This window comes from Quercus lobata, chromosome 4, assembly GCF_001633185.2.
Source record: "Quercus lobata isolate SW786 chromosome 4, ValleyOak3.0 Primary Assembly, whole genome shotgun sequence".
NCBI classification, from domain to species: Eukaryota; Viridiplantae; Streptophyta; class Magnoliopsida; order Fagales; family Fagaceae; genus Quercus; species Quercus lobata.
Genome location: NC_044907.1, coordinates 16,300,786 through 16,326,051, shown reverse-complemented (window position 1 = coordinate 16,326,051; position 25,266 = coordinate 16,300,786). Strand labels below are relative to the sequence as shown.

The 25,266-nt window shown below is 31.4% G+C and overlaps 2 protein-coding genes across 2 annotated transcripts; both read left to right on the top strand.

Annotated features, from left to right (window-relative positions):
• Window positions 1-1,167: 1,167 nt before the first annotated feature.
• LOC115987399 (NADPH:quinone oxidoreductase-like) lies at window positions 1,168-3,368 on the top strand. Its single transcript, XM_031110928.1, has 3 exons — window positions 1,168-1,285; window positions 2,116-2,307; window positions 3,067-3,368. Exons 1-3 carry the CDS (start codon window positions 1,189-1,191, stop codon window positions 3,366-3,368), a joined length of 591 nt encoding a protein of 196 aa, XP_030966788.1. The 5' UTR covers window positions 1,168-1,188.
• Window positions 3,369-10,881: 7,513 nt separating this feature from the next.
• LOC115987398 (NADPH:quinone oxidoreductase-like) lies at window positions 10,882-14,362 on the top strand. Its single transcript, XM_031110926.1, has 3 exons — window positions 10,882-11,064; window positions 11,139-11,327; window positions 13,994-14,362. Exons 1-3 carry the CDS (start codon window positions 10,968-10,970, stop codon window positions 14,296-14,298), a joined length of 591 nt encoding a protein of 196 aa, XP_030966786.1. The 5' UTR covers window positions 10,882-10,967; the 3' UTR covers window positions 14,299-14,362.
• Window positions 14,363-25,266: the final 10,904 nt, after the last annotated feature.

Here is a 25,266-nt window from a genome sequence, read left to right as displayed (position 1 = left end):
AACTTTAATTTGGGGGTCTAAACAACTCTTGTGTTTTCAACACATTTTTGAGCTTTCAATATATATAAATCTTGGCCTTGTTACAAAATTGGCTTTCATGGGATCACCGTGGGTTTGTGATCTTTCTTGATGAGTTTTATGGATCCGTAAATCGATTTATTAAAGGTGATGGTTGTATGAAGATTAGTCCAAGATGTCTAATTTCTGTATTGTTCAGATTTATCAGTAACAAGTCTTCCAAGGTGTGGTCAAGGGCCAGATAAATTTTGGTCTTTTCATAGGCCGGCCCATGTGCATCACAGACTGAATTTGTCTTGTTTATGCAATGTGCCTGCCCTTTAACTCAAAAGATGGAGATTTGAAACTTAGATGTTAAAAATATTAAGAAGTGTCAATCAATTGAATCATAAGGCTTTTAGGGTAAGGAATAGTTTTTGGTTTCTATTAATTTTAAGTTTTTATTATAAAAATATATACCACAAATTTGTCACCTTTTTGGGGGAAAAAAACTCTAAAGAAAAACTCACAATCTTTGAAAAATTAAAATGAGATAGTGGAATAAAAGCCAGCGTTCCTACAATTTGGCTTCTCAAAAACAAAAAAGTTTCAACTTTAATTGATTCAATGTGTTGAATATATAAACAATTGAACAAATAAGAGTACCTAAAAGCATGTCCTATATTAATAACCTTTGATGTTCTATTTAAGAAGTCGATCTCTTATTACGCAGTCAATATTTCTTTAATTTTTTGTAAACCTCATCACTTACGTAATAAACCCCCCATCCACTGGGATTTGTGTAATTGTTATTATTTTCTAGAATGTTCATATTAGAAAATTTGTTTTCTTTGACCATTGACATATATCAACGTACCCATTCAGAATCACGTCTACATGCAAACCCTTCACATAAGATTATAAGCTTTAAATTAACCTTATAATAACTAATGTAATATTTTATTCAACAGTATCGCTCGGTCCAGGTTTCCTATAAATTTGGAATGCATTGCTTTGCATTTTCAGATAAGACTTTTACATAAAAGAGAGAGATTTCATTGCATTAATTTGCAGTTTTAATTTTGTACATTAATATTGTTCGTTCGACTTAGATATAAAGAGAGACATTGCATTGCATTGCATTTGTACATTATAGTTTCTACTATTTGATACACAAAGAAAGATAGAGAGATGGAGGCAACAAATGAAGTGAAACCTATAATCAAAGTGGCAGCAATATGTGGGTCTCTCCGTGAAGGTTCCTACCACCGAGGCCTCATTCGAGCTGGTACGTAATTTGTGTCACTTTTTTCTCTTATTTATTATAAATAGTTCTGATGACTAAAGATTTTTTTTTTCACAAAGTTTCTTTTATATATAATTGTTGAGCTGCCATATTATTATTGACTATAAATACACCAAGTTGAATTAAGTATTAAAAGTTCAAGTTTGTTCTCGAGTTGAGTTCATCAATTTGTTTATCAACAACTTAGTTCATTATATTCTATTATGAAAAGAAATGTAATTAATTAAATTCATAATTTGTCACCTTAACAATTTGGGAAAAAATGGGAAAAGAAAAAAAAATTCATATTAACCTTATAATAAATTTAAAATTTAATGTTGTACCCTTTGAATAGTGTGAGATTTAATTAGTTATTTTTTGAAATCTTAAGATTTAATTTTTTTATTTATTAAAATATTAGGGTTTAGTTTTTTAACTTTTAAAACAACAAGATTGAATTTGTTACACCCCTATAACTATAAGGTTTAAAATGAAAATTTCCCAAAAAATTATATATGTTCCTAGCTAGCATTATAAGTTGTACAACACATTAAGATAACGAAACAATTAATTCATTGATTTGCATGTCTCACAAGTCAATAAGAAGCTGTAGAAGAATTCACGCTTAATTTTTGGCATTGCTACTTTAAAAAAAAAAATTGCATATGGATGAATAAGAACGTACTATTTAGTAATTAAATTATCTTGACTTAGATTTTACCCATGTTTTATATAAGGATATTTATTTGTTGATTAGTTATTTCCTTAATTCTTCTGATGATAAATTTTTCTCTATGTGAAATGAGTTTTTGATATGATAAAAATTATTGTAGCAATCCAACTAAGCCAAGAGTCAGTCAATGGAATTGAAATAGAGTACATAGAAATCGACCAGCTACCTTTGCTAAATACTGACCTTGAAGGCCAGGGAACATTTCCACCAGAAGTCGAAGATTTCCGTCAGAAAATAAAAGAAGCTGATAGTGTTCTTTTTGCTTCGCCTGAGTACAACTTTTCCCTCGCTGGTACACCTCTTTTCTCTCATTCTCCAATATATTGAGCTTTTTCTGTGGAAATTGGCGTTTGCTAATTAATTCCGTTTAAGAATCTTGAGAAATGAAGTGCTTAAAGTGGTGTATTTTGCTGTGCATAGATGATTATTAAAATATAATTTATTCTTTGTAAAAATCATTATAATTTAATATAAATCTAAGAGAGTTGTGTTAAATCTAGTTCAAAAACAACTTAACACACCCCCCCCCCCACCCCAAAAAAAAAAAAAAAAAAAAATTCTGTTTGAAGGATAAGTTTTTATGGTTTTATTAGAAATAAATAATTTTCTTCCATGTTCATGTCTTTTCTCATCTATTTTGAAATAAATAATTTGATACCCAGAGAAAAATTTGAAATATGTTTCTGATCACTTTTTAAAAGGAAAAAGAAAAGAAAGTTATCTATGCATGATGCTTGCCATAACAGACCAAACATTAATTAGAACGTAAGAGAATTTTTAGAAAATCCGCTTCTTTTTCTTTTCTCTAGGGACAGGTGAACCAAAAACATATTTAATTAACCCGAATGATTATGGAATCATGCGTTGGCAAATTGTAGAAATTGGCTTCTTTTAATCGATTTATGGATTATACAAGATTTATTTAATTTAGGGTCAAGAAAAAGAATATTAGATTTCATATAATTTTAATTAAGCCAATTGAGTTTTCATGGACACATAACAGCAGTATAACTTACAATTTTTGTGCATGTATTGTGCTTTCTTTTCTTAGCACCTTTGAAGAATGCTGTTGACTGGGCATCTAGACCACCAAATGCTTGGGCTAACAAGGCTGCTGCCATTATAAGTACTGGAGGAAGTGGTGGTGGTGAACGAGCACAGTATCATCTTCGCCAAGTCGGAGTTTTTCTTGATATTCATTTCATTAATAAGCCATTGTTTTGCTTGAATGCATTCGAACCTCCTGCAAAGTTTGATAAAGATGGTAACTTGGTCAATGCAGAGACCAAAGACAGGTTGAAGGAAGTTCTTCTAGCCTTGCATGAATTTACTTTGCGCATTCAAGGCAAGTGACAAGATAATATGTGTGTAATTCTCAGACAGAAGGGGCAAAAATATATGATTTTTTTTTTTAATGCAATGGGGGTGAGGTTTGTATGGGTTATTATTTTCCTTTTTATTTTGGTTGTGCTGCAGTGGCATTTAATTAGCTCAACTTATTGTAAATGTTTCTTTGGTATGTAATGTGGTAATAAAATTTTGTTCCCATTTCTGAGAAATTATTGTTTTTCGTTAGCTAGATCTACACAATTTCTTTTGTTTATGGGTGCTAAATAATCAAGCCCAAGTGGGGAATAAAATGTGCAATTAACTAAAGTAAAAAAAAATACTAATGTTGCTTATTATATAGTGAATTAGTTGGCCTTTTTCTTTTTTTTGGAAAAGGTTTGGAGTTATTAGATGTGAAATTTGAAAATCTAACTATTGGATTGCATGTTTTTATTATATCCTTCATACTTACAAAATTTTAAGAAAATTAAAGACTAATAGCTATGTCATCAATCAAATATTTAAATTTCAAGTTTTTGTAGTATAAAATTATGCATAAAAAATAAGTTTATTAATCAAATAGTAAATACTATTTGATTTGAACAAAATTTGATATGTATGTTCAGAACAAAAATTAAATACAATTCAATGGCTAGATTTACAAAATTCACATTCAATAAAAAGATAAATGAGAAATTTGAAGCGGTTCTCTCCAAACTAGTTTGGTAAGAAAAATTTTCCCTTTTTTTTTAGGCCTAAATTTTAATTTGTTGGTATTGAGGACCTTCAGCTTTACAGGTATTTGCTATATTCTTAATAGTTTATATTAGTCACTAACCCGTGCTACATATGGGAACATATCTATTTGTGCGGTAAACTAAAATAATTTTATAAAATTTTAAATTAATTAAGAAACTACATCATTGCGTGATTTGTTTTTGTATGACTTCAATTTGTGTTACAATTCGATGAAGAAGTCATTGCTTGAACGTGCAATGACTTATAAAAAATTTGTTAGACAATTTCAGATACTACAAAAAAATAACTCAAAATTCAGATATTAAAACTTCTGAAAGACCAAAAAATATTAAAGAATAGGATGATTCACTGTTTAGAAATTATTGAAACAAAACAAGATATATATGATTAAACAATAGAGAAATATAAGAGAAATATAGGTTACATTTGAAAGAATAATCTAAGGCTATAACTATTGAAAAAAATCAAAAGATTTAGAACCTACAAATTATAGATAAAATATGTATGTACATATATATATATATATATATATATGTATGTATGTATGTATGTGTGTGTGTGTGTGTGTGTGTGTGTGTGTGACTACACAAATTCAAATGTTAAAACTTCTAATATGCCAAAAAAGGTATATAATTAAAGAATAAGTTATTAAAACAATTCAAAAAATATATGACTATTCAAAAGAGAAATATAAGAAAAAGAAAAAAGTACATGAATCTATAAAGCAATAAATTTTAAATTTTAACAAGACTAAACTTTAAATGAACCTTATCATCATGTAACACACGCTAAAAAATGTTGAGCAGGAGCCCATGTTGAAATAATGAAAGTCATACCTCTTCTTAATATATCATATATAAGCTTTCTACCCAAGAAATTAACATACTTTCATATCATGAGGTGAAGCAAAGACATATGCAATAGTAGCAATCTTAAATTTCAATTATTGCAAGTTTTTTTATCTTGTAAAAAACGGCTATAGAGAGTTTAGTGATTCATGTATGAAAATTACATTTGAAAAATACATGAAAAATCATAAAACAATTAAAAAAAAAAAAAAAACAAAGTAGAGGAGAAGAAAATAATAGAAGAAGAGCTCATACCTCTACTCGGTTATTAAAAAAAAAGGGGTTTGCACTGCTTTTATAGTATTGATGATAAACCTCGCAAATTTGGAGATAAATTATCAACGTTTAGATTTGAGTTTGACTTGGACTTGTTAAAAAGATAGAGTTTCGCTCCTTGTTAAGTTTGGACTAAGCAAAAATAATTTTGTTTTAAAAAAATGACAATGATAAGTTTGAGTTCAAGTTGGATTTGTTAGAGAGATAGAATTTCACCCCTTGTTAAGTTTAGACTAAGCAAAAATAATTTTATTTAAAAAAATGATAATGATGTGGCAAACTTTGGAGAGGTCAATAAAAAGTTAAAAGCTTCGGTTATATATATAGACTATAAGATGAATTTATTATCTTAATATATTTTAAAGAATCAAATTAGATGTCTAAAATTTATGTACATAGATTAATCTTTTCCTTTGATTATTAGTAATTATGAATTGGTTATATTTGTTCGTTTATTTTAATGATAGAAAACATATGTTTGTAGTTACATTTGTTTACAATTATTTATTTAATTTTTTTATTAATTAATATATTTAGATTAACTTTACTTTTAATATTTTCTTGATAGTGACTCTGCCAATTTGACTAGCCTTACTTGCGGCTACAAGAGTCCTAAACCAACTGGGACTTAATTCGCAAGTCCTTGCTTTCCAGGATGTCTAACACCGTGTGTAACTTGCTTTTGGACATCATGCATGTGTGACAAGATGGAGAGAGGAAAGTGAGAAAGAGGGAAAATTTTGGCTGAAATATTTTGAGAGAAGTGTGAAATGTTGAAGCCCAAATTTGCAACGGTAATATCACATGAGTTCTGAACTGATTTGACAACACACAAGTTATGAGCCCCACAAGCTCCTTATATTTACGTTGTTGCCATTGAGAATCAGTTCTCAATTTTTGAAAACACCCAATTGTTTTTTCTTGTTTCCATCACTCTATCTCAAATTTTTGAGTTTTGAGTGATGGAAACAAGTGTTGAAAACCAAGCCAAACACAAAAGTTTTTGTGAGATCCACGCATTTTGAAAACTCAATTATGAAAATTGAGTGATATGATCCAAAATCCCATTGATCCAAACAGGCTCTTGGTTTCCAAAACCAAGTGGCAAAGTCACCGATTTTGATTGGCAAAGTCACCGATTTTGATTGCCAAAATCAAGCCACGTTACAATTATCATGAAAAAGGCCTCATTATGATAGTCCTTGCCTAAGTGAATGGCATATATAAAACCTTTCAGCTAAAAAACCGTCCAGATGATTGGGTTAATTCATTATGATAGTCTTTATAAAATAAAAATTAAATTCAATAGTTAATTGGGTTACTTCATTATGATAGTCCACTTGATTTCAATGAAATTATTACATTGGATTAAATTCACAATTTTTTTTTTATTAATTTAAACTTGTGGAATAAGTGATAGTTAATTAAGATCTCTTACAAGCAAACAAGATAAACAGCAAGAATAAAAAGATCAAAGTAAACACACGAACACCAAATTTATGTGGTTCAACAAAAATTAGGGTAACATCCACTGACACATTCAGTAGTGTTTATTACAATGACTGCAAAACAAGTTACAAGACTACATATTATATGTATGAAACTAATTAACATGACACCCTGAAAAATTTTCCTCACGATTTCCAATTTAGGAGCAAGAGGAATCGTCATGCCAACAAGGACTAATTTCAAGCCCTTGCTAGAAACAAAGAAGCACATAGAAATTGTGAAAAAGTTTAAAAAACATCAATGGACTTTTGATCATGAGAGAGTAGATTCAGAAGATATGCACACACAGAGTATTATCATCTTCCACATGTATAGCATTTGACTCAGGAAGATTTGTCTGTACCACATAGAATCCAATTGCTTGAATGAGGAAGAAAATTAATGTACTGTTGCATAAATCTGGCGCGATGAATTTACTTCAATTACCACATCATTTTTGTTCCGCAACAGCCATATATACTCTCTCTGGTTCACATTGCATAGATCCAGTTTTCTTTAATGGTGGAGAGTATATATGGCTGTTGCGGAACAAAAATGATGTGGTAATTGAAGTAAATTCATCACGCCAGATTTATGCAACAGTACATTTTCTTCCTCATCCAAGCATTTGGATTCTATGTGGTAAAGACAAATCTATACCTTTCAAAAATGATGTGGTAATTGAAGTAAATATAGCCATATATATGATTTTTTTTAATGCAATGGAGGTGAGGTTTGTATGGGTTATTATTTTCCTCTTTTATTTTGGTTATGCTGCAGTGGCATTTAATAGCTCAACTTTTTTTGTTAGAAACAATTTAATAGCTCAACTTATTGTAAATGTTTCTTTGGTATATAATGTGGTAATAAAATTTTGTTCCCGTTTCTGAGAAATTATTGTTTTTCGTTAGCTAGATCTACGCAATTTCTTTTGTTTATGGGTGCTAAATAATCAAGCCCAAGTGGGGAATAAAATGTGCAATTAACTAAAGTAAAATACTAATGTTGCCTATTATGTAGGGAATTAGTTGAGTTTTTTTTTTTTTTTTTGAAAGGGTTTAGAGAGAAACTTTTCAAATTCTTTCAATATTTTTTTTATTATATGTGAATTTTGAAAATTCAATAATTGGATTGCATGTTTTTATTATATCCTCTATACTTACAAAATTTCAAGAAAATAAAAAATTAATAGCTATGTCATTAATCAAATGTTTAAATTTCAAGTTTTTATAGTATAAAAAATACGTTTATTGATCAAATACTAAATATTATCCGATTTGAACGAAATTTGATACTTATATTAAGAATATAAAGAAAATATAATTTAACAATGAAATTTTCAAAATTCACATCTAATAAAAAGATAGAGGAAAAATTTGAAGTAGTTCTCTCCAAACAATTTTGGTGAGAAACATTTTTCCTTCTTTTTTAGGCCTCAATTTTAATTTGTTAGTGCTAAGGACCTTCAACTTTACAGGCATTTGCTATATTCTCAATAGTTAATATTGTAACATGGATTTATTTTCTTAATATATTTTAAAGAATCAAATTAAATGTCTAAAATTTATGTACTTAGATTAATCTCTTCCTTTGATTATTAGTAACTACGCATTGATTATATTTGTTCCTTTATTTTAATGATATAAAACATATGTTTGTAGTTTCATTTGTTTACAATTATTTATTCATTTTGTTATTTTTATCAATTAATATTTTAGGTTAATTTTACTTTTAATATTTTCTTTTAATTTTGCCGATCGACTGAAATCCTGACTCTGTCAATTTCACTTATATATAAATATATATATATATATATATATATTTCTTTTGACTAGTATTACCAATATGTTAGGACGGCTACAAGAGTCCTAAACCAACTGTGACTTAACTTTACAAGATGTCAAAAACCATGTATAACTTGGTTTTGGACATCGTGTGTGACTTTGATTTTGATTGCCAAAGTCAAACCACGTTACAATTATCATGGAAAAGGCCTCATTATGATAGTCCTTGCCTAAGTGAATGGCATATATTAAACCTTTCAGCTAAAAAAACCGTCCAGATGATTGGGTTAATTCATTATGATAGTTTTTATAAAATAAAAATTAAATTCAATAGTTAATTGGGTTACTTCATTATGAAATTATTATATTGAATTAAATTCACTTTTTTTTTATTAACTTAAACTTGTGGAATAAGTGATAGTTAATTAAACAATAAAAATAAAAATATCAAAGTACACACAAGAACACCAAATTTCTGTGATTCACTAAAAACTAGGGTAACATTCATTGACATGTTCAATAGTATTTATTATGATGACTGCAAAAAGAGTTACAAGGACTACATATTATATGTATGAAATTAACATGACACCCTCAAAAAATTTCCTCACGATAGAAACAAAGAAGGACTAATTTCAAGTCCTTGCTAGAAACAAAGAGGAAGATAGAAATTGTGAAAAAGTTTCAAAAATCGATGGACTCTTGATCTTGAGAGAGAGTAGAGTCAGAAGATATGCACAAACAGAGTATTATCATCTTCCGCAGGTGTAGCATTTGACTCGGAAGATTTATCTGTACCACATAGAATCCAGTTTCCTTGATGAGGAAGAAAATGTACTGTTGCATAAATCTGGTGTGATGAATTTACTTCAATTACCAAATCATTTTTGTTCCACAACAGCCATACTCCACCAGTAAAGAAAGCTGGATCTATGCGATGTGAACCAGAGAATCCAAGTTCCTCAACTTAATTGATGCTATATATGAAGCATGGAGTGTATAAATGAGGAGTGAATTCAAAAATCGATGGACTATTGATCTAGGAATTTTTCCTAGACTACCAGTTACCGTCTTTTCATTTTTCAATTTTAATGAGTGGCAATGATAGAACTTTAACATGTAAAATGAACAAGAAGACAGTGCCAATGTTCAGGATATGATGAGTCTTAACATACAATTGCAAAATAATGAGTTTTTCATCTTAGTTTTGACCCTATCACCTCATCACTTACGTAATAGACTAACCCCACATGTCAACATACAAGAACTTTCTCTTTTCTTCTTACCCTATGATCACCTCATCACTTACGTAATTAATAATAGACTAACCCCATCAACACTCTCCATCTCTCCCCACTATTCCTATTTGCATTATTTTCATTTGAAATAAATCTTTTCAATAATGGTTCAGATTAAATATTACTATAAGTTACTCTTTAGTTGAATAGATGTAAAAGTGGGAGAATGAAAAATGTTGATGATAATAAAAAAGATTTTAGTTTTTGATCATATATATTTAGTATAGATTTCAGAAAATAAAAAAGTGGAAGAAGAAAATTATAAGTCACTAGTATTATACCTTTATTGTAGATTGAAACAATGAGATAATGGGTCAGTTTTGTAATTTCGTGTTTACACCCATTTTCTCCCTTTTCAGACAGAAAAATACAAAATAGGGTCATTTTCATTTCAAGCATGTCCATTTCATCTATTTAATGGTTCAAATTTAATTTTTTAGATCTTACAAAATACATATTGTTGCATCATTTAAAATTTTAAAATGTTTCAAATTATACACTTAGATTTGTAAAATGTAATTGGGATATTGTAATAAATAAATTAATAAATCTTGAAATGAAAGAGGAATTTTTCATGAAAGAAAAAGTTAACAAATTACTTAAGAACATTGGTGTAGGAAATATTTTTTTTTTAAATTTTATCTAAAAAGAATTTTTTTTTTAATTTTAATATTTTTCATATTTTGAAAACTTTCTAATTTGGAGACCCTTCCACGAAACAAAGGAATGACATGACATCTATAACTATAAACTTTTACCGGTCAAAGGTCAAACCCATCTAAGCAGACAAAGACAAACGCAAAAAACCTAGTAAAAAATTCTAATAACACCAAAACATATTAATGGAACACATAAATATGCATAACTTTATATCACAACTTATTATATAATGAGTTATAAGTAATGAAAGTGTGATAGTGTGTCATGTAGAGATATATCTCTACCGTTTATAACTCATGATAAATTGTGATTCTAAATTATATATTTTCATGTGTAGTATCTCTCACCAAAATATGTACGCTCCACTATTTATAGTGGCGGCAGAAGAACTCAAATCTATTTTCTCTGATTGTCTATATATTGAGATACCAGCACATCCTTCAGATACACACAGAAACAGAAGACAGAACCAGAGAACTCAGAACTGAGATTAAGAGAGAGAGAGAGAAAATGGAGACAGTTGTAGCAGCAAAACCAATAATTAAAGTGGCGGCTCTATGTGGGTCTCTTCGTAAAGCCTCGTACAACCGTGGCCTAGTTCGTTCAGGTACTTTTGTTTTTTCTGTTTTCTACTTTGTTTTCAGGAGTTGGGTTTTGACTTCTTTGTGTGTTTGGTTATAGCAATCGAGCTGAGCAAGTCCATCAATGGCTTGGAAATAGAGTACATAGACATTGAACCTTTGCCTATGCTCAACACTGATTTAGAGGGAAAGGGAACTTTCCCACCAACTGTGGAAGCTTTCCGCCAGAAAATTAAAGAAGCTGATAGCATTCTCTTTGCCTCGCCCGAGTACAACTTCTCAGTCTCAGGTACTCCTTTCTATACCTTCATTTTATTCATTAGTCTTGGAAAATTGGTGTGTGGTTTGCAATTTTTCAGTTTTGGCCTTTAAATTTTTGTCATGGGTTGAATTTAATTTGGGAAAGTTTCACAAACCCAACCTCCATGAGGTGTATCAAAATGACACTCCTAAATTTGGAGGAGCTATTATATTTCAAGACAAAAAATTAAAAGCTTTTTAAAGGACCTTGAACACAGTACAAAGTGTTTCAAGATGACAAATTGTTTTAAGGAGCTTCAACAACTCCTGATGTTTCATTGATGTTCTTTAGGTCTGTTTGGATAGAACTTATTTTGCTGAAACTGAAAACTGAAAACTGAAAACTCTGTAACAAAATAATTTTTAAATGTGTGAATAGTACCGTGGGACCCATTTTTAATGAAAAAATTGATAATAAATGAAATTTGTGGGTCCGTGAACAGTGCACAGATGCATTGTTCACGAAAAATTGGTCAAATGTTATGGCTACTGTTCATGTACAGTACATGAACAGTAGCCGCTTGTGAGGGAGAAAACGCGTGAAAAAAAAAAAAAAAAAAAAGGAGAAAACGCAGAAACGGAACTCAAGCAAACGCAACGCTCTATCCAAACAAGCACTTTGTCGCAAGCCAAGATGGTTGGTGGAGTCGGGAATTATTTTCAGGGAATCAAGTTATATATGACCAAAAAAAAAAAAAAAAAAATCATGATTAAAATGTTTGTGTGAGTTTTAGTCAATTTAATTAGTAAAATTTTCATTGCCAAACATAAAAGATATTTGGAGTTTGATTTTCACCTACATGAAAAATTAATTGGTGTGAGAGCAATTATCATGAAACAGATTCATAGATCTAAAATACTATTCTAGAAAAAAAAAAAAAAATTCATAAACTAATTTTAACTTAGTTAAAGTTGTGACCTACCTTTTTTTGGTACTAAAATTATTTATAATAAACCAAAAAATTAAAATGAATTCAATACTTCAATAAATAAAAACACATGTTACTATTATCAATATATACATATATATAAATATATATATATATATATATATAAAATATACAAAACTAGAAATTAAATATAAATTAAAATAATATAACATCAATAGTGGTTTACAACACATAAAATCAACGGTCAAATTAAAATTCTCTATTGCCAAAGCAAATGGCACTATTATCAATGCTAAATATAGTATTAACATATACAATGAAAGCTGAAGGCCACAGATAAAATAGAGCGAGGCACAGATAAAACGACATTTTCTTACTTATTATATTAATGCAGCAATTTCTTAGGATTCAGCTGTTGATTCCTTCGGATGCTGCAATATGTAGTAATATAATCTTTTTCATATTGCTTTCTATCATTATGTGTGCATTTGGATACTGTTTATTTTGATGAAAAATTGAAAACTAAAAAAAAAAAAAAATTTCTAATTACTGTTGATTACTGTTCAACACTGTTCATTGCCCTAAATACTCTATTCATGGATTAAAAAAAAAAAAAAAAAAGCCTGAAATGCAAAACGTGGGATGTGATCCAAACAAACACTAAGAGAGCGTTTGGATTGGGATGAAAACTTCTGCGTCTGCAGTTTGTTTGGTTTTTTTTTTTTTTTTTTTTTTTTACGCGTTTTTGAGCTTTTTGAGTGTTGCGGCTACTGTTCATGCACTGTTCAATGAACAGTGGCCGTAAACTTTGACTTTTCAAATTTTTTTGGACCAATTAGTGCACATCGTGTACTGTTCATGGACCCACAAATTTCATTTTTCAACAACTTTTTTATTACAAATGGGTCCCACAGTACTATTTACACATTTAAAAATTATTTCGCTACAGTGTTTTTCAGTTTTCAGTTTCAGTTTTCAGTTTTCAGCTGTATCCAAATGGACCCTAATTCAAATGATTCAAGACATTTGCTTTTGTGAAATAGTCATTTACTGTAGCAATTCTTAAGATTTCAATTTCTGGCACTGTTTTCTTTCTATCTTTATATATGCTACATTATTCTAATCAAATACAAAGTTGATTTATTAGGCATAAGCATTCTTTAGGCGGAGATAAATATTCTTTCATCTCTATTATTTGATTAACAATTTTTTTTCCCAAAAATTTAAGTGGTAGGAAAATGTTGAATTGAATTATTTAGTTCAACGCTCTTCCTTCATGTGTTGGTCTAAACTACTCTTATTAACAAGATTTGAATCTAAAACCTCTTACTGAGATGTTATAATAAATTATTTATCCGGTTAGTCCTAAGAACTTAAGTTGTTAAGCAATAGTGAATTTAATAATTTAATGTAACAATATTTATCCTATGCATAGTTAAAAATATATTGAGAAACAAAAGTGTTTATGTCAACTTGAGGAATTTCACAACCGATAAAAATGGAAACGCTAGCCTTCTTCCCAAGTCTCATGCAAGAATACTTGACTTTCCCATGTGTAAATGGCATTAATGGATCCTTAACTATATTGTTCAATTGTCAAAAAGAAAACGAGAGGGTTAGGGGGAGTACTTAATTAGTTTGCAGTCTATGTACGTTAAATTGTTTAATTCAAGATATTATTAGAATTATGCATTGCTATAAAATTAAGTTCTTGTAACTTTTGCATTATGTTTTACCAACTCTTTTCTCTCTTCTTCTATACCAGCACCTCTGAAGAATGCAATTGACTGGGCATCTAGACCACCAAATGTTTGGGCTGATAAAGCAGCTGCAATTGTAAGTGCTTCAGGAGGTTCTGGTGGAAGTCGGTCACAGTATCACCTTCGCCAAATAGGAGTTTTTCTAGATCTTCATTTCATCAATAAACCTGAGTTCTTCTTGAACGCACACGAACATCCTGCAAAGTTTGATGGCAATGGTAACCTGGTTGATGAATCATTCAAGAAGAAGTTGAAGGAAATTCTTATATCCTTGCAGAGATTTACTTTGCGCCTCGAAGGAAAGCTCTGAGAAACAATTTGTTATTCTTTGATGAAAATTGATAAGTGATTTGGTATTTACTATGCTGGCATTACAGCCTATCAGATTATTTACTGCAACACAAATAATAACAACAAGCCTTAATTTCGAATTTTAGAGTTGCCTATAAGCTATAGATCTTCAATAGACTAGTTGGGTAGGCCACATGTATTCTTATGCTCCATTCCATTTTATGTGAAGTTGTACTTTATGTTAATTATTTAATTGAAAAGTCTACTAATATTTATATATTTTTAATTATTTTCTATGAAAGTAAATTAAAAGTTGGAAAGACAACTTAAATTCATGTTCTTTTGGCATGTCATGTGCTAAGTTTTATAAGAATTGTTTGTAGTAGTCAAGCTTTTGTTCATGTTGTTCATGGCCTGGTGATGAAAAGCCAGTGCCAATGGTCTTTGGACCAAATAGCATGTCTTACCTCGTAAACGAGTTGAAAGTGAGATTATGGGTTCAATCCATTTAGGTTTGTGACTTTCGAATTTATTCGTCAAAGAAGAAGAATATAAGCACATTGGGTTTATCCAACTGGTAGTAGAATTACATTTTGCATAATAATATGATTAACTGATAACATGTTGATAACCTAATATGTTGTTAGGATATATGTGGATTTTGTTAAAGACATATGTTATGTAAATTGTCTAATCCTTTGACAAAATGTACTTTACTTGTAATTGGGTAGATCTAGGATGGTTTTATTACTTCAAGGAGCAAGAGTTCAAATTTAGTATTGAAATCATGCAAATTTGTCCAAGAAACCAATGAAGAAGTGTTGTTCATTAAAGCTTGACAGATATATCTATCGAGGTCTCGACAGCTACTCGACAAATACAGTATCTATAGAGATCTACGAAATCAGAATTCCAAATCTAATTTTCGGCCCATGCTTATGTATTTGTATAGGGTTTATTTTCTTACAACCCTAGACATATATAAAGCTTACTTTAGAGGTCGTCACATAAGATAATACAAGGAGATCACATGCAAAAAGTGACCTAGTGCCTTATTCTCTTTGAAAGAAGTTACTGCGTCTTTGTGCCTTAGGGTTTGGTAATCAAGTGCTTCTTGATCTTCATTTTTGATAAAGTGAAGAACTTTGTAACCAACAACATCTTCAAGTTAAAGGAATTAGTCACATATTAGAAGCGGTGCATCATTGGTTAGTCACGTATTGGGATCCGTGCGAAAGGGTGGCATTCATATATTGAAGAGTTCAGAAATTTTGAAGCAGTAGAAGGTTTCTACTATAACATCTATGGGGATTGTAGAGTCTAGGGACAAAGGTTTTGTACTAGATTTGAAATTTCTCTTTATAATAGTGGATTGATTTTCAAGAAGGTTTCTCCCTAAGTTTTTTTTGTTGTGAAACTAGTTTGTTTCAATGTTTTCCTAGGTCATCATATTTTGTCTTATTTACTTTTCCGCTGTGTATGATATTGACATGATATTGATATTAGTTTGTTTTAACAAGTGTTATTCACAATAAATCTAATTAACAACTTGAGTTTAAAACTTGTTAATTCTATCAATCGGAGTCTAAATTTCCCAAAAGTGGTATCAAAGCGGGCACATTCTGATTAGGGTTAATCGTTGCTATGTGATCCATTGGCCCCTATTTGTCATGGATAGATGACAGTCTCTTATTATACCTCATTTATTTGATGGCACTAATTATGCATACTAGAAAGTTCGTATGAATGTTTTTTTGTAGGCTTTAGGTGAAAAAGTATGGCAAGCTGTGGAAGTTGATTGGATTAAGCCAAAGGAAGTGTCGATGGATAGGGATGAAGCAACAATCAAAGTGGAAAATTTCAACAGTAGGGTCTTGAATGCTTTGTTCAGTGGGGTGACCAATGAGGAATTCAAGAAAATATCATCCATGGAAGTTGTCAAGAAAACATGGACCATTCTTGAGACCACCTATGAAGGTACCAAGGCAGTAAAGACTGTGAAGCTTTAAAAACTCACTAGTCGTTTTGAAGAAATAAGGATGGAGGGGGATGAGATCTTTGATGAGTTCTATGCTAAATTCAAGGATATTATGAATTCTTCCTTCAACCTTGGAGAATCTATAGCAGAATCCTAAATTGTTAGGAAAATCTTTAGGTCCTTACCTGAAAGATTCCATACCAAGATCACTGTCATTGAAGAAGTGAAGGACATTGATCAAGTTCCTTTGACTAAGCTTGTAGGGAACCTTAAAACTTATGAGATGGGATTAGGTTTAATGGGAAAATGTGGAAAGTGTAGAAACTTGGCTCTTAAAGGTATAGAGGAAGAGATTGATGACTCTGAAGATGAAGATGAAAGCGGAGATGAAGATGAAGATGATGATGGGGATGAGTTTATATCCTTCATAGCTAATGAGATTATCAAACCTCTTCAATTTAGGAAAAAGGATAAGTAAAAACCTCCTAGGAAATCTAAATCCTCTAGGGAGGGTAAGAGTGAGAAACTCCTTATCCAATGCCATGAGTGCAAAGGTTTTGGTCATGTGAAGATAGAGTACCCAAACTACCTTATGAAGGAAAAGACCAAGAAGTCAAAAGATAAAGGGTTGATTGCTACCTAGAGTGATACTGAAAATGACTCTTTTGATGAGTATGTGGATGAATGTGGTCACTTTAGCTATGCACTGAATTTATAAAATCTGAAAAGACTTCTCATATTTATAAAAAAGAGCTTAATGTAAAACCTGAAAAAGGTGAACTGTTAGTCAAACTAGATGAGACTACAAGGTTAGTTAAGACTCTTGTTGTGGCGAACACCTAATTAAAAGAGAGGGTCACCATTCAAAAGTTACTGTTGAAATGGTGACCGAAGGTCACTTTTGAACACATTTTCTTAGTGATTACATCTCGAGAATTACTAGCCACTAACATTTTTTTTACCCAAAATTTGATTTCAAGATTATTGACCTCACGATATAGGAAAAATATTTCCAAGCCGAATTCGTGTACGAATTGTTAGACTTCCATTTTTGCGCCCTTCCATCGGCACACAATTAGAATCCATATTTTAGGTAACTCAGTGGGACAGATTCAAATGACAATAACTCTCTTGATTTCGAACAAAAAAATAAAAAATTTGTGTTTGAATTCAAGCTCCAAATGTGTAGTTTTGAAAACATTCAGGCCGTGCATAAAAATTCCATACCATTCAAAAGTTATTATCGAAACGGTGACCGAAGGTCACTTTTCAACACATGTTCTAAGCGATTTCGACTTATGAATAACTAGCCAGAAACCTTTTTTTTGCCCAAAATTTGATTTCAAGATTATTGATCTCGCGATATAGGAAAATTTTTTCCAAGCCAAATTTGAGTGCCAATCATTAGGCTTCCATTTTTACTCCCCTCCATTGGCAAATAATTGGAATTCGTATTTCGGGTAACTCGGTGGGACTGATTCAAAAGACAACTACTCTCTTGATTTCCACTGAAAAAGTACAAAATTTTTGTTCAAATTCAAGCTCCGAATTTGTAATTTCAAAAACATTCAAGCCACGTCTAAATATTCCTTACCGTTCAAAAGTTATTGTCAAAATAGTGAAAGGAGGTCACATTTCAACACATTTTCTAAGCGATTATGGCTCGTGAATAACTTACCACTAATGTATTTTTTACCCAAAATTTGAATTCAAGATTATTGATCTCGTGATATAGGAAAAATATTTTCAAGCCAAATTCATGAGCGAATCGTTAAACTTCCATTTTTACGCCCCTACATCAGCACATAATTGGAATCCGAATTTCGGGAAACTCGGTGGGACTAATTCAAATGACAATAACTCTCTTGATTTCCATCAAAAAAATAAAAAAAATTTGTCTTCAAATTCAAGCTCTAAATGTGTTCTTTTCAAAAACATTCAGGCGGCATAAAAAATTCCTTACCGTTCAAAAGTTATTGTCGAAACGGTGACCGAAGGTCACTTTTCAACATATTTTCTAAGCGTTACGTCTAGTGAATAACTAGCCACTAACGTTTTTTTTTTTTACCCAAAATATGAATTAAAGATTATTGATCTCATGATATAGGGAAAATATTTCAAAGCCAAATTTGTGTGTGAATCATTAAACTTCCATTTTTACGCTCCTCTATCGGCAGATAACTGGAATCCGTTTTTCGGGTAACTTGGTTGGACATATTCACACTACAATAACTCTCTCAATTTCCATCAAAAAAATACAAAATTTTTGTTCAAATTGAAGCTCTGAATGAGAACTTTCGAAAACATTCAAGCTGCGTCTAAAATTTCTTTACCACTCAAAAGTTATTGTCGAAACGGTGACCGAAGGTCACTTCTCAACACATTTTCTAAGCGATTACGTCTCGTTAATAACTAGCCACTAACATTTTTTTTACCCCAAATTTGATTTCAAGATTATTGATCTCACGATATAGGAAAAATATTTCCAAGTCAAATTTGTGTATGAATCGTTAAGCTTCCATTTTTTTGCCCTTCCATTTGAAAATATTTCGAATTCGTATTTCGGGTAACTCGGTTGAACTGATTCAAATGACAATAACATTCTTGATTTCCATAAAAAAAATACAAAATTTGTGTTCAAATTCAAGCTCCGAATGTGTACTTTGAAAACATACAGGCCGCGTCTAAAAATTCCATACCGTTCAAAAGTTATTGTGGAAACGGTGAAAGAAGATCACATTTAAACATATTTTCTACGTGGTTATGGCTTGTGAATAACTTGCCACTATCGTATTTTTTACCCAAAATTTGATTTCAAGATTATTGATCTCAAGATATAGGAAAAATATTTCTAAGCCAAATTCGAGTGCCAATTGTTAGACTTCTAGTTTTACTCCCCCCCGTCGGCAAATAATTGGAATTCGTATTTCGGGTGACTCAGTGGGACTGATTCGAAAGACAATTACTCTTTTGATTTCCACTGAAAAAGTACAAGATTTGTGTTCAATTTCAAGCTTAGAATTTCCACTTTCGAAAACATCCATGCCGCGTCTAAAAATTCCTTACCGTTCAAAAGTTATTGTCGAAATAGTGAAAGAAGGTCACATTTCAACACATTTTCGAAGCAATTACGGTTCATGAATAACTTGCCACTAATGTATTTTTTACCCAAAATTAGAATTCAAGATAATTGATCTCACAATATAGGGAATATATTTCCAAGACAAATTCATGAGCGAATCGTTAAACTTCAACTTTTACGCACCTCCATTGGCATATAATTGGAATCCGAATTTCGGGAAACTCGGTGGGACTAATTCAAATGACAATAACTCTCTTGATTTCCATCAAAAAAATAAAAAAATTGTGTTCAAATTCAAGCTCTAAATGTGTTCTTTTGTAATCATTCAAGCGGCGTCAAAGATTCCTTACCGTTCAAATGTTATTGTCGAAATGGTGACCGAAGGTTTATTTTCAACACATTTTCTAAGCGATTACGTCTCGTGAATAACTAGCCACTAGCGTTTTTTTTTTTACCCAAAATTTGATTTCAAGATTATTATTCTCGCGATATAGGAAAAATATTTCCAAGCCAAATTTGTGGGCGAATAGTTAAACTTCCATTTTTACGCAACACCATCGGCAGATAATTGGAATCCATATTTCGGGTAACTTGGTTGGACATATTCACACGACAATAACTCTCTCAATTTCCTTAAAAAAAAAAATACAAAATTTGTGTTTAAATTGAAGCTCCGAATGAGTACTTTCGAAAACATTTAGGCCGCGTCTAAAATTTCTTTACCACTCAAAAGTTATTTTCGAAACGGTGACTGAAGGTCACTTTTCAACACATTTTCTAAGCGATTACAGCTCGTGAATAACTTGCTAGTAACATTGTTTTTACCTAAAATTTGATTTCTTGATTATTGACCTCATGATATAGGAAAAATATTTCAAAGCCAAATTCGTGTGCAAATCATTAAACTTCCATTTTTATGCCCCTCCATCAGCACATATTTCGAATCCATATTTCGAGAAACCGGTCCCTATCGGTCATGGACACAACCAAACCACTTCCATTTGTATATGTAGGGTCATCTAAGCAGACAAAGAAGTCCAGTTGTAAAGTAAAGGCTGCTTATGTGATCGAAAAAATACAAATTTTTTGTTCAAATTCCAACACCGAATGTGTACTTACGAAAACATACAGGTTGTTTCTAAAAATTCCTTACCGTTCAAAGGTTATTGTCGAAACGGTAAAAGAAGGTCACATTCCAACACATTTTCTAAGCTATTATGGCTCGTGAATAACTAGCCGCTAACGTTTTTCTTACCCAAAATTTGATTTCAAGATTATTGATCTCGTGATATAGGAAAAATATATCCAAGCCAAATTCGTGTGCGAATCGTTAAACTTCCATTTTTACGGCCCTCCATCAGCACATAATTGGAATCCGTATTTCGAGTAACTAAGTGGGATAGATTCAAATGAAAATAACTCTCTTGATTTCCAACGAAAAAAATACAAAATTTGTGTACAAATTCAAGCTCCGAATGTGTACTTTTGAAAACATTATGGCCGCGTCTAAAAATTCCATACCGTTCAAAAGTTATTGTCAAAACGGTGAAAGAAGGTCACATTGGAACACATTTTCTACGCAATTACGGCTTGTGAATAACTTGCCACTATCGTACTTTTTACCCAAAATTTGATTCCAAGATTATTGATCTCGTGATATAGGAAAAATATTTCCATGCCAAATTCATGTGCCAATCGTTAGACTTCTAGTTTTACTCCCCTCCATCGGCAAATAATTGGAATTCATATTTCGGATAACTCGGTGGAACTGATTCAAAAGACAATTACTCTCTTGATTTCCACCCAAAAAAAAAAACTAGATTTGTGTTCAAATTCAAGTTCCAAATTTTTACTTTCGAAAAAATTCAAGCCACGTCTAAAAATACCTTACCATTCAAAAGTTATTGTTGAAATAGTGCAAGAAGACCACAATTCAACACTTTTTCTAGGCGATTACGGCACGTGAATTACTTGCCACTAACGTATTTTTTAACCAATATTTGAATTAAAGATTATTGAACTCACAATATAGGGAAAATATTTCCAAGCCAAATTCATTAGTGAATCGTTAAACTTCCATTTTTACGCCCCTCTATCAGCACATAATTGGAATCCGTATTTCGGGAAACTCGATGGGACTAATTGAAATGATAATTACTCTCTTGATTTTCATCAAAAAAAATACAAAATTTGTATTCAAATTCAAGCTCCAAATGTGTAATTTGAAAACATTCAGGCCACACCCAAAAATTCCTTACCGTTCAAAAGTTATTGTCGAAATGGTGAAAGAAGGTCACATTTCAACACATTTTCTAAGTGATTACGGCTAGTGAATTACTTGCAACTAACTTATTTTTTACCCAAAATTTGATTCCAAGATTATTGATCTCGTGATATAGGAAAAATATTTCCAAGCCAATTTCGTGATCGAATCGTTAAAACTTCCATTTTTATGCTCCTCCATCGTCACATAATTGGAACCCGAATTTCGGGTAACTTGGTGGGACTTATTCAAATGACAATAACTCTCCTGATTTCCATAAAAAAACACAAATTTTTTGTTCAAATTCAAGCTCCAAATGTGTTCTTTCGAAAACATTCAGGTCGTGTCTAAAAATTCCTTACCGTTCAAAAGTTATTGTTGAAATAGTGACCGAAGGTCACTTTTCAACACATGTTCTAAGTGATTACGGCTCGTGAATAACTACCCAGTAATGGTTTTTTACCCAAAATTTGATTTCAAGATTATTGATCTCGCGATATAGGAAAAATATTTCCAAGCAAAATTCATGTGCGAATCGTTAGACTTCCATTTTTATGCCCCCCCCCCCCCCCCAATCAGAACATAATTGGAATCCATATTTCAGGTAACTCGGTGGGACTGATTCAAATGACAATAATTCTCTTGATTTTCATCGAAAAATTACAAAATTTGAGTTTAAATTCAAGCTCCAAATGTTTACTTTCAAGAACATTTAGGTCACATGTAAAAATTCCTTACCGTTCAAAAATTATTGTCGAAACAGTGAAAGAAGATCACATTTAAATGCATTTTCTACGCGACTACGGCTCGTGAATAAGTTGCCACTATCATATTTTTTGCCTAAAATTTGATTTCAAGATTATTGATCTCGTGATATAGGAATAATATTTCCAAGGCAAATTCGTGTGCGAATTGTTAGACTTCTTGTTTTACTCTCCTCCATCGACAAATAATTGGAATTCGTATTTCGGATAACTCGGTGGGACTGATTCAATAGACAATTACTCTTTTGATTTCCATAGAAAAAGTACAAGATTTGTGTTCAAATTCAAGCTCTGAATGTTTACTTTCGAAAACGTATAGGTCGCGTGTAAAAATTCCTCACCGTTGAAAAGTTATTGTCGAAATGTTGAAAGAAGATCACATTTAAACACATTTTCTACACAATTACGGCTTGTGAATAACTTGCCACTATCGTATTTTTTACCCAAAATTTGATTTCAAGATTATTGATCTTGCGATCTAGGAAAAATATTTCCAAGCCAAATTCATGTGCGAATCGTTAGACTTCCATTTTGATGCCCCTCTATCAGCACATAATTGGAATTCGAATTTCGGGAAACTCAGTTGGACTAATTCAAATGACAATAACTCTCTTGATTTCCATCAAAAATATAAAAAATTTGTGTTCAAATTCAAGCTCTAAATGTGTTCTTCCGTAAACATTTAGGCGGCGTCAAAAGTTCCTTACCGTTCAAATGTTATTGTCGAAATGGTGACCGAAGGTCACTTTTCAACACATTTTCTAAGCGATTACATCTCGTGAATGACTAGCCAATAACGTTTTTTTTACCCAAAATTTGATTTCAAGATTATTTTTCTCGCGATCTAGGTAAAATATTTCCAAGCCAAATTTGTGTGTGAATTGTTAAACTTCCATTTTTACGCCCCTTCATCGGCAGATAAATGGAATCCATATTTCGGGTAACTCAGTTGGACATATTCACATGAAAATAACTCTCTCAATTTCCATAAAAAAAATTCAAAATTTGTTTTCAAATTGAAGCTCCGAATGAAAACTTTCAAAAACATTCAGGCCGGGTCTAAAATTTCTTTACCACTTAAAAGTTATTGTCGAAACGGTGACCGAAGGTCACTTTTCAATACATTTTCTAAGTGATTACAGCTCATGAATAACTTGCCCCTAGCATTTTTTTACCCAAAATTTGATTTCAAGATTATTGATCTCACTATATAGGAAAAATATTTCCAAGCCAAATTCGAGTATGAATCTGTAGACACCCTATCTTGTTCCTTAATTATAATGCATACCTTTTGCACATGCATCCCCCCAATATGAACTAATTAAATGACATGCATAACTCTCTAATCTCTCTAACTCTCTAATTCTCTAATCTCTCTCATTTGACACTTTATTATTTTATTTTTCAACTTCTCTATTTATTTATTCACAATTTTTACTATCAATCTTTATTTTAATTGCATTTGAAGCTACAATTTTTAATCCATTCACACTTTATTCCTTTTCTTCTTTTTTCCACAAAATCCTTAATTTTTGAAAGCTATATAAAAAAAATCAAGTTTCGTCCCTCAAACTCCTATTGTTAATTTAACTTAAAGAAACAATTGCATTTTAATTCAAATACTGGCAAACCTAGCTTTAGTGGTCCCAAAAGAAAAGGACAAAATAAAACCGAATGGCGAGATGTGCAGTGGGCAGACGCCTCCCACACTAAGCAAGTCCGGCGTGCCCTGAGCTGCAGGATTTTTTGTCTTGGTTGTCATTCCACTATTCCAGCCAGGCAGTAGGGTGCAAACAAAAACGCACAGACTGATAACGGGTGGATTTTAAAATTTTGAAAAGGGGGAGTGGAGACGATATAAGGAAAAAAAGATAACAACAGAAAGGAAAAAAAAAGAAGAAGAGGGGAAGGGGAAAAACAGAGAGACCATTTTTTTTGTTTTCCACGGGATTCAAGAACAAAGGGGCGGATCTATTTCTGATCTCCAAAAAGTCATTTTCATTACACCTTCTTTTGGATTCTAATTTTCAAAAAAATCTTTCAAAAAACACAAAAGAAAAACATTGAGAGACTGAAATTTCTTGGGAGTAACCCCGGTCCTGAGGGGGGATAAATCTCACACTGTACACATATATTTCAGCACTTCTCCGTCAACCATTGCTGGCGGAGTATCACATGGTGGGAGGGCCATCCATCAGAGAGCACCGTTGTCGTCACCGTTCGTCTCAACGGAGTCACCATCAAACTCGTCCAAGGGAGCTAGGTATGTTTTCAACCTTCCCACTCTTTATTCTTGCGTGATTTAGTGGTTTGAAGTCATAGCTTTGCTGGGTATTTGTTGGGTGTTTTGCTGGGTATTTGTTTTTTTTTTTTCTTTTTTTTTTTTTCAGTCTGAATGTTAGGGCTTGGCTATGTTGTGAACAAAGAATAAAACTTGTTTGTAATAAAAGAAAGCTTTTTTTTTTTCCTTTAACCGGTTAAGTAATGAAAGAAAGCTAAAAGAGAATAGTGGGGTTAAATCATGCATGTGACTTCTTAAAAGTTGGTCCCATGCATTGAAAACTTGTGAGAAGACATAGCTTTCTTTCTTTTTTTTCTTTTCCCACTGTAGCTAACCTCTACTTGTTGGTTAGACTATGTTGTTTCCAACATCTCTCATGATTTCGGTTTCCACAAACAAAATAAAAAAATATACTTTGTTTTATTACTTCAAATCAGAGGCAAGTTTTTTATTTTGGTTTCCACAAACAAAAATAAAAATATACTTTATTATTATTACTCTTATTATCATCATTATTATTATTATTATTATTATTATTATTATTATTATTATCATTATTATTTTTTTTACTTCAAATCAAAACCAAGTCACAAGCTAATTTGATTAAGCCCACTTTTCT